The 11099-nt window shown below is 39.6% G+C and overlaps 1 protein-coding gene across 2 annotated transcripts; it reads right to left on the minus strand.

Moving 5' to 3' along the window:
• Window positions 1-1815: 1815 nt before the first annotated feature.
• On the minus strand, window positions 1816-9334 carry LOC119498444 (verrucotoxin subunit beta-like). 2 transcript variants are annotated; one of them, XM_037787394.1, is made up of 3 exons: window positions 9222-9334; window positions 7161-7334; window positions 1816-5681 (listed from the first exon to the last, which is right to left on the minus strand). In XM_037787394.1, exons 2-3 carry the CDS (start codon window positions 7258-7260, stop codon window positions 2812-2814), a joined length of 2970 nt encoding a protein of 989 aa, XP_037643322.1. In that variant the 5' UTR covers window positions 7261-7334; window positions 9222-9334; the 3' UTR covers window positions 1816-2811. The 2 variants fall into 2 exon arrangements, with proteins under 2 accessions (XP_037643322.1, XP_037643323.1); XM_037787395.1 differs by lacking the exon at window positions 9222-9334 and having other exon boundaries at window positions 7161-8132.
• Between the last annotated feature and the right edge of the window lie 1765 nt (window positions 9335-11099).

The following is an 11099-nucleotide window of genomic DNA, read 5'->3' on the forward strand; positions in this document are numbered from 1 at the left end:
TACAGTCTGCCTGCTAACGTTAAAACCACCGGAGCTACGAAGCCAAATTAGCGCCAAGCTAACTGGACTCAGCAAAGATACAAAAACTGAAGTGTCTTGCTCAAGGACACATCAACATGTGACTGGAGCAGCTGGGGATCAAACCACCGACCTTCTGATTGGTGGATGACCTGCTCTACCCTCTGAGAAGCAGCCGCCCCAACAACAGAACAATGACGGAACTGCCACCAGCTAACAGCTAAGCTAACAACGCTAACACTAAGTAATGGACTGTAACATTAACTGGGCATCAGCATATCTTAACAGTACATGGCTAAGCACAGGACTGTTTTACTTTGCTATTGTACATGTATTGATTTGATGAATGTTTGTAGACAGGATATCCGGCTTCGAGCACCATAGTTGATGTATTAGTTATGCACAGAGACAAACACATCTCACATGTCTCACATGTACACTAACCATCTTTTCTAACCCGGTGTATTTTCCTACACATATTACAATTAAGTATACTCTGAATTGGCATCATACAGAGATATACAGCAAAGGGGAAATGCAAAAGTTCCCGCTCACATCATTTTCTCTTTGTCACAAAGAGTGGTGCCCCACGAGTTGACTTAATGTAAAAGAAGTCATATTATTCAATATAATTATTTTGATAATTACTAATTACTATCGTTAGCCATTTAATGCGTTTTTGAGCTATGGCACCAACATAATTTGGTGCCCCATTATTATTGACACATTTAGCTAATTTTATTTATACTCATTTTAATGATATAATTAATTATCTTTCATATTAGCTAATAACCAGACCAGCTCAAACCTGCGTCCACAACATAATGGTGCCCCGTGTGAGGCACAGTATTTTGGCAAGTGCATTGTGGAGAGAACTACTGCACCAACATAATTTTGGTACCCACGTTATTTATAATATATATATATTGATAATTACATTAATTTTATTGCAATAAATTATTATCTTTAATATTAATTAATAACCAGACCAGATCCTAACTGCATACCCAACATAATGGTGCCCCGTGTGAGGCATAGTATTTTGGCAAGTGCATTGTGGAGAGAACTACTGCACCAACATCATTTTGGTACCCACTTTATTATTAATATATATTGATAATTACATTAATTTTATTGCAATAAATATTTACCTTTAATATTAATTAATAACCAGACCAGATCATACCTGCATACCCAACATACATGGTGCCCTGTGTGAGGTGTAGTATTCTCAGCCATTATTAATAATTGTGCAATATTAATTTTCAGCATAATTTTGGTCAATGCCAACATTTTAGATTCCACTTTTAAACCAGCCAAATGTGTTTACATTCAACACCACTAGTCTGCCACGGCAGTATATGTCCAGCTGTACTTACAAACAAGTGAATTGTGGTGAGAACTACTGCATCAACATAATTTTGGTGGCCAAGTTATTATTAACATATATTGATCATTTTATTCATATAATGTAATTGATATTAATATTATCTTTAATGTTTGCTAATAACCAGATCAGCTAAGACCTGTGTCTCCAACAGATGTTGAGTAGAAGTATAAAGTAGCAGAAAATGGAAATACTCAAATAATGTAAAAGTACCTCAGAACTGTACTTCAGTACAGTAGTTGAGTAAATGTACTCAGTTACGCTCCAGCGCTGCTGTAGGATGGAATGAAGTGAATGTCAGCAGTGTAACGAGTGACCTGGAAGGTCCTGGAAGAGAAAACGTAGCGGCACAAGGTAAAGAAGGCCACACAGACACATTAGAGGTCAACAGACAACACATGAGGCAATAATAACATTTCTTGATTGTTTATTAATGAATGATTTCTCCATCTTTCAGTGGGAGCCACCACATTACCCCACAGGACAATAAAATGTCAGTACACATCATTATCAGCAATGATTAAAATGATTCATGCATTCAAATCTCAGACGAAATAATCTTAATAGATAATGTTAAAATAAGCAGGAAGCAGATACCCCACCCCCCAAAAAAAAAATAATGAACAAAGCGCTGATATTCCGTTTAAAAAGCTGTATTGAACAATATAAACTGGGTGCAGTGGAAAAATAATAATGTTTCAATGATCATAATAGAAAATGAAAAGGACTATAACATTTTCAGGTTTGCTGAGTTAATAGAGCTGCAGCTTTAAACTTTTACACTGGTGGCAATGCTGTCAGGAAGTTAATGGTTTCAGCACAAAATGCGGTCAAACTTTAACATTTATCATCACACATGGTAAATGTGTGTTTTCCTTTTTAGTAAACAGAACAAGCAAATAACTCCTGCAGGAATACGTTTGTACAAAAGAAAACTGTAAGAAGTTCCACTCTTTGTCTTAAACACATTTATGCTTCAGCTTTTTTTTTTAAAAAGCCATTTACTGTAAGTAGTAAGTAGAATTGTACGTGTTCACAAATTTCTGAAAGCATGACTAAGAGCCATCTCAAGACATTTTCTTCGTATGGCTCTCAGGGACCTAACTCGATGTTTCCAGCCTAACTTGGCCTCAGATTTCTCTCTCTCAATAAGCATGTCAATGTACTCTGGAGTGGAGAGAGGATCTGGCTTCAGTGTTCTCTCTTCAAGTCTTTTTAAACACTCAGCAAAGTTCTCCATCAGTTTAACCACCTCAGCCTGATCATGATTGTATTCAGCCTTCAGTTCTACAACCAACACCTCAAAAGATTTCTTAGCCTCTGAAGGTTGTAGATACTTTTCTTTCAGCTCTTTCACTGTACCTTTTTGTTTAACCACCTCATACTCCCACCTGTACTTTTGAGATTCAGTACCAGAAATGGGACCTTTTGGTTTCTATGACATTCAAAGCAACAAAGAACCTCTTCATGCTTTTTGTCCCCATGTTCCAACACATCTGTTCAAAGCCCCCATCTTCATCTTCATCACTCATGTTGTCTGCTGCAGATGATTTGTTGTTTGCAAACAACACTGAATTGTTGAATTTGAAGTGAATTGGCGGCCCACCTTTTGTTTTAGGACATGGGACACCTGAAGCAGTGATTGCCTCTAGAACTGGTGGTTGATGGCCGTCTGCAAATGTCACCAGAATCCGGATGTTTTCCGCCACATCTTTGCCAAAGACTGAGGGCACAGATTCCAACATGTATTTCAGTGATGGTGTGAGTTGTGCTAAAGTAGCCGGAACTACAAAACACACAGCGTCAATTTCACGGACGCCGTGCTCAGCATAGAAGAGATTAAGCAGATGTACAATGATCTCCTTGTCTCTTTCTAAGTCTCCAGTGTCCACAATGGTCAGTGAGTGATCTATTTTAAAACCATCCTGATGGTTGATCTTGTACACAGTGACTTCAGAGGTCTTGATTTCAGCTTGTGATCTCAGTTGATCCTCATCAATTAATTGAAATCTGAAAGTGTCCCTCCAGTCCACACCAACAATGTAGTTGATCATTCCATTGATCAGAGTGGACTTTCCTGATCGGGTCGCTCCAAAAAGCACAATAGTGCGATTTTGCCTCGTGCTTTCTTTGCCAAAGTTATACCTGCGGCATCCATCGATGTCCATATCTTCTTCCATAGCTTCTTCTGTCAGAGTCAGTTGATAAACTGAGGGTGACTCGTGATTCATCCTTTCGCTTGTACTTTTGAGGAATTCTGTGAGTGTTGTTGTGCAGACATTGACAGTGATGCTCTCTTTGCTTCTGCCGTCTACACCACAATCACATCGGACTCTGACGACATATTCTGTCTCTGAATGAAGCTCTGAAATGATCGCCTTTTCAGCTCTCGACATCATTTGGCTCCATTGGAGTTCTTCCTCTTTCACCCTGTTGTCTTTTACGGCGTACTCCAGGATGTAGCTCAAGATGTGGACACCTTGTCCAAGCTCAGCAGGTTTCTCCCAGCTAACTGATATCTCACTTGAGTTTGGTTCAACTTGAGGTTTTCCAGGAGGGCTGCAAGGTAAGGTTTTAATGGAGCCACTGCTTTCCTTGGCTGGCCCATCCCAACCCGCTGAGGTCACTACTCTGCATCTGAACATATACTCTGTGTCAGGACTCAGATCGCTCACTGTGACTTCCTCAGCTGTTGATGCTGTCTTCTGTTTCCATCCATCCTCTCCAGTGACACAGTACTCAACAGAGTAGGAGGTGATGTTCTCTGTTCCAAATCTGGGTGGAGAAATCTTCAGTGTCACACTGTTGTGGTTTATATCACCTACTGTTACCATTTCAGGCTTTGAAAGTGGCTCAAAGTTCTCACTGATTGGAAAGCCGTCTTTATAAAGGTAGATGCTGGAACCTTTCTGTGTCTCATTTGTTAATCCCACTGTCAAGAACTTAATGTTCTTGTTCTCCTTGTTGGCCTCTGCAAAGTCACTGAAGAGCTTTGCTTTATGCCTCATTACATCTGCTACTTCTTTTGAGGCGTACCATTGTTTCTTCTCTACATCCTGAGTGCGTGGATCTTGAGGGTCATCTGGTGTTTGTTTTAAGTAGTTTGATAAAGTTGAGAGGTATGGTTCAGCACTTCCCAGCGAGGTGAAAACAAAACACACAGCATACTCTGCACTGAAACTTTCTTCATGAAGACCATTTTCAGATGGAACAATCTTGGTGTTTTTCATCATGTTGGTGAAAGACTTCAAAATGCAGACTTCTCTCTCTTTACAGTCCATCCACTCGTTCAGGTTTTTGCTGTTGAAAGGAGAAGAGCATCTCTTCTTCAAGATCTCAGCAAGCACAGCCTCCTCTTCTCCTCCTCCTCGGATTAATGGAAGTTTCTTTGCCAAGGTTCCTTGAAGTTCCAGTCTGAACTCAGAGCACATCTCTTTAAAAGTTTTAATCTTTTTGCCAATCTGTGGAAACTTCTGTGCAGTGATGGTTTTTAATGCATCATTGCACCTCATTTCCAGCTCACTGAAGTCCTCCAGGACACACTGGGATTCTTGAACTAATCTTATACTTATCTGACGTATGAGTTTAGCAGCAGAAGAATCTAAAGTTGTCAGTGGCAACAGCCAGACTTTTATCGGTACAGCGTTTTCTCCGTTGGCTCCCAGCAATTTTGGCAGACTTTGGTAGACTTCCACTGCATCCTGAAAGGATGTCGGAGGTTTCTGAAGGGAAAAGTCTCCAAAGAATCTGCAGGAGAATTTCTCAACATTTTCTCTGTCCTGGTTTTCCATTTTCAGCGAACCTCCACCCTCTACCACAAAGTTGGGAATCTTCTTGATCATGACTTTCAAGTTACACTGAATGACTTGATGATCTTCCTTTACAGACACCTCACGGTCAAAGACAAAGAAGGCTTGTGCCCCATAAAGGATACCAGTGACTACATGTGTTGCTAATCCTTTATCAAAGACATACGGATGTTTCACATTGTCTCTTCCAAGATGATTCATCGACAGTTCCTGGAACTTTGTGGTAGTTTTGTAATTCAGTGTTACTCTGGCCTGATTTTTGGAATTCTTACTATCGTTCAGGTATTTTGCCGATCCTTCAACTTCAACCAGTCCACCGAAGAAACTTGCTTTAAGAGAGGCTTCGACATTTAGTGCTGAAGATTTATCTGCAATTGATTCAGATGCAACTATCTCAAAGTCATTGCTAGGTTTTGGTCTTTCTCTTGTATCTTTTCCAAGGGCATCACAGTCCCACAGTGTCAAGCCTGCAAAAGTAGAAGCAAACATCAGCGTCCAGAACCAGCTAGACAGGAGAAGGTGTTGTTATGTCATACCAGACAGATTAGATGCTCAAACAAATTAAATTGAAGGTGAATGTCTCATCATCCTGCTCACCGTACTTGAAAATTGTGGAATTATTTTTTCAGTTATATAATTCCTCCGAGAGGGTGTATGACCCTGTTCAGACCTGGTATTAACATGCGTCCTCAGTGATCCGATCACAAGTGGACATCTCTAAGTACGTCTTTTCACACCTGGCATTAGAATGCGTCTCCACATGCGTCTTCAGTGGCCACTTGTGGTCCGATCTCACTTCCCCGCCCCATATGCTAATAAACACGTAGTAAACACACAGCTAATACAGCAGCCGTTATATATATATTATGTATTCGTTAATTCCTGTACATTGCATTAACATCAAAATAAAAGGTTATTGTACAGGCGGTCCCCGGAGACCTCTGCGCTGCAGGTTCCGGCACCGCTGCTTTTGCCAGACAACAGCAGGGCACAGAGCTCCAGAGAGCGAGGAGGACAGAGAACAGGCGGGCGGTCGGGGGTCAGCACCGCGCAAAGCAGCGGAACAAAAACACCGACACATCTCCGACAATATGATAATAATGCACTTTGCGTGCCTAGTCTACATACAGTAGAGGACAGAGGCCGTTTCCTGGCTGACAAGCACCCGTGTCTGCCTGTCTATTAACCTGAGGGGCGCGGTGATCCCGTGGATCCCAGCTGGACATCAGTAGAGTAGGCGGTCCTTAATGTGGCCCAGGACGCATTCACTACACACTGCTAAAAGAATGTGGTCATATGTGGCCCTGACCACCTCTGAATGTGGTCTGAGAGATCTGATCTCAATGCGTCCTCAATGCGTCTTGAGTGTATTAAAACCTGTACTTAGAGCTGTCCACTTGTGATCGGATCACTGAGGACGCATGTTAATACCAGGTGTGAACAGGGCCTAAGATAATAAAGAGAGCCCTTCTTCCTTACCAGATAAAAGAGGTGGATACGTTTTATGATGTTGACTATTATCATTACTGTTATAAGGCATCATTGTTGTTGTTGAACCGCAGTGCGGCGCAGTGCGTCGGGGATGTGCCAAACACACTTTTGGATATAGGTTATTTCTTATTTCTAAGAGTTTCTCCAGAATATCCAGGACATTGTGTCAGGAAACAGATTTTGTTGATGACTTTTTCAAATGTAATCTTTGAATGCCTTCAGCCTTGATCTTATGTTAACTGTCTACCTGTCCCTCCTCTGCTTATTGGTGCCTAAGGAAACAACAACAATAAATATTGAAAGGATTTCATGGCTTGGACATAAGGTGGATAACTAATGAAAAAGGAGCAGAACTGATCAACAGCTCTTTGTCTGTGTGAAACATTGTTAAATATAAATTTAAATACTGAATTGTGGTTGTGAAGCATTAAGTAACTTTACATGTAAGTCCTTACCAGGGACGAGTGAGTCTTCACGGCAGTCGTATAACATCCCGAGGCTGAAAGGCCGGCCAAGCGCTGCCACCTCCATCATCCCACTGGCTTTAGAGGCCATCGCTCAGTCTGAACTGGACAAAATGAACAGCAGTTCACTTTTCTGACTCTTCTGCTGTCAAACCCGCCATTTGTCTGTGTGATATACAAATATTTATCATTATTATAAAATATTTGGTAACATCATGTCCAAGATGCCTCCTTTCATCCTACAGAGATGCAAAATGACCACAAAGAGACTTAAAACAACTTTTTTTGTTGGAATGTTTCCATGGTTGCATATCTTATATTGTCTCGCCCTTGTCTGTTTCTGTAAAGCACTGTTGTATAAATAAAGTTTACTTGCTCGCCTACTGTCACTAGTGTTCAATAATCTGTTGAGACACAACTGCAAAGAGATTAAAGTTAATACCAATACAATAATGTACTTAATATCTTTTGTCAGTCTATTTACTGTAAATATAAATATATTCATCAATAGATAGACATATTTATTCCACACACTATTGCATTACTTCACACTACTAACCAGACTGAAATCTCTGTCAACAACTTAACCTGTATAGATAAAGTAAGATTGTTGTACAGTCGTTGTTAATGTGTACATACTGTATATCTATTTATTTATTGTCAACCAGTTGTCTTTACAAAAACACCTGTATATTTTTTTCTGTTTTCTGAAATGGTCTAAATGGTAAATTGATAGGTAATTGAAATTAGTTAATAGTTATTTTACTGTTAACGATGAAATGATAGTTAATAATGTTACCTATTTATTTGTAATGCTTTAATTTCTGTAAATTGATCAGTAGTTTGTGAATATGAAATAATTAGTTTATAATTTATATAGTGTGTCATAGCTGATAGGAGACGATAACAATTACATTCCGATTACATTAGTAAAGTATTTATTTACCTTTTATTGTGTACCTATTTTATATACTATATTAAATATTTGTTATGATGACCACATGATTTGTAAACTTTTAAGAAATAGTAACATCTATAAACATTACATTGATAGATGGACCAGAAACCAATTATTAACCATTGACCAAGTATTAACTATCTAAATAGTGTTCATAGATGCTTTACAAAGTATTTATTAAGCATTGAACAAGGTATTATAATCATCAGTTGTAACTTTATAATAGCCATCAAAATAATGTTTATAGATGGTTCACAAACCAATTAATTAACCATTAATGAGGTAATGTTTGTAGATGTTTTACAAACAATTTCTTAAAGATTTACAAATCATTTTATAATCATTAACACATATTTATAATATAGCATATCAAATATTATGTGTGCAACAATAAACTGTTACAATAACATATTATAGCATAACTAATAGTTAGTGAAAACAATTAATCATAATTTCATGGTTTCTTAACAGTAAAATAACTATCAACTAAATTTTAATTAAATATCAATTTACCATTTCTAAATGATGGTTATTATAAAGTGTTACCCACAATCCTTTGCGCAGTGGATATATGAGCAAGAGGGTCAAAGTAGTATGTAATCAATTGTTTGCAAACTGTATGCAATAGTATGCACTTTATAAGGGCAGCTGCAGTATGTACTAAAAGTAAAAAGAAAAAGTATGACATTTGGAACGAAGCCTTCGTCTGTGCTGCTGCTGTCAGGATTAAAACCTGTACAATACTTTCCTCTAGTGGCTGCTACAACACACTGCTTCAAACACCACCATCTTCTACAACTGTTGCTGCTGCTTGTCAAGTTACATACAACAGGAAGTTTGTACAGGATGAGTGAACTGAAAGGCCTCAAGTCCACAGATCTTTTTATGTTGTTGTTGTCAGGTTAATGTCAGTTGATAAGAAATGTTACTTGTTTTTCAGTATCTTAAGAACTACATGGTATAAAATACTCAATTATTATTTGTATAGCCCCCCCCCAAAAAAATCACAAATCCCAACTCACAATCGGGTTTAAACCAAATTTGACCAAACATTTAGTTTAGTGTATTTTAGCGTTGTAGGACAGTATACTCACCAGTGTTTGGTAGACATTCTTCTGCTTTGTTGACAAAAACTTGATGGATTCAGTTGAATTTGTCTTCTGACTTGTCTCGACCGCAGCACTGCTGTCTCTGAGACTGACTTTCACTTTCATCAGAGGAAATGTACTTCAAAGCTCTCCTCTTTCAGTGATGCTCCACCTCTCAGGTGGTAGCGGGCTTCCTTCACATGATGAGAGATTTGCTCTTCCCTCACCGTGGTACGGCGCAGAGCCCTGCAGAGGCAGCAGGTAAAATATCTCCCCAAAAAGAGTGCATAGTATCGGGTTCCATATGTGCCAAACTTATGTCAGGTCTATTTGTCAATGTAATAATAATGTCTGTCTATGTCGACTGAACATGAAACAAAACATTTGTCTGTCTATTCAACTTTGAACTGCAATGTGACACACGCACGCACGCACGCACACACACATACACACACACACACACACACACACACACACACACACACACACACACACACACACACACACACACACACACACACACACACACACACACACACACACACACACACACACACACACACACACACACACACACACACACACCTGCTTCCAAACATTATTGTTTAGATGGAGGTGTAGAATTTATATGTTAAATACCCCGAGGTTAAAGGGGCTATAAATGTCTTCTCTGCTGAAGAATGTTGTTAATTGTAATTTTCTATGTCAGTAATATGCCCAGGAGAGGGTCTATTAGTTTAAAAGGGGGTCATCTTGACCTGCTGAAGTCAGTCTTGTCTTGGTTTGGTTACAGAGAAGGTAACATTCAGTGAACTCACAGATTACATTTTGGATTTTTTAATTTTTTTGCCTGTTTCTGAATGGAACAGTATGGAGTTATTGAGGAACTCAATTTCCAGTGCTATTTGATGTTTTTAAACATAGCTTGTTTTCTATTTTTTCACCTTTTGTAAATATTGGCGCTGCTTGTACTTTGGGAGGCCGGCAAAATAAAAGGGACTAATACAACGTTTTTTCGACTACGCCAGTGTTTTCATGTTGTACGGAGTTTTGAAGTAGAAGCCCACGACATATGGTGTCAGAAGTGGGATGGCTAGTCGGAAGGACATAACCACACGGGAGCGCACGGGACTGTGTTCCCAACGGCAAGGGCGGTCAGAGGAGGGCGCGGCAACCAGGGTGGACCCGGCTGGGGAGACGGATCATACTACGACGTCCTCAGAGGAGGATGATGAGGGGGGCAGGTACGGAGCAGATCTCGTAGCACCTGCAGCTCCATCATCATAAGGGGGGCCAGGGGAAGAACTACTGACAGGGATGAGAGACTTCTGTCATCTTGTCGCACTCCCTGTTGACTGACTGTGCTGTCATGAATGTCGTACTGCCGGGTCGACGACACGCTGTGACGACATTCATAACAACACAGTCAGACGACACGCTGTGACAACTTACAAACAAGTGCATGGGGGCGAGAACCAACATCAACATAATTTTGGTGCCCACATTATTATGAATATATATATTGATAATTCTTTTAATATTAATGTAATTGATATTGATATTATCTTTAATGTTTGCTAATAACCAGACCAGCTAAGACCTGTGTCTCCAACAGATGTTGAGTAGAAGAATAAAGTAGCAGAAAATGGAAATACTCAAATAAAGTACAAGTACCTCAGAACTGTACTTCAGTACACTAGTTGAGTAAATGTACTCAGTTACTCTCCAGCACTGCTGTAGGATGGATTTAAGTGAATGTCAGCAGTGTAACGAGTGACCTGGAAGGTCCCGGAAGAGAAAATGTAGCTGCAGAAGGTAAAGAAGGCCACACGGACACATTAGAGGTCAACAGACAACATTTGAGGCAATAATAACATTTCTTGA

The sequence above is a fragment of the Sebastes umbrosus genome, chromosome 12 (assembly GCF_015220745.1).
Source record: "Sebastes umbrosus isolate fSebUmb1 chromosome 12, fSebUmb1.pri, whole genome shotgun sequence".
NCBI classification, from domain to species: Eukaryota; Metazoa; Chordata; class Actinopteri; order Perciformes; family Sebastidae; genus Sebastes; species Sebastes umbrosus.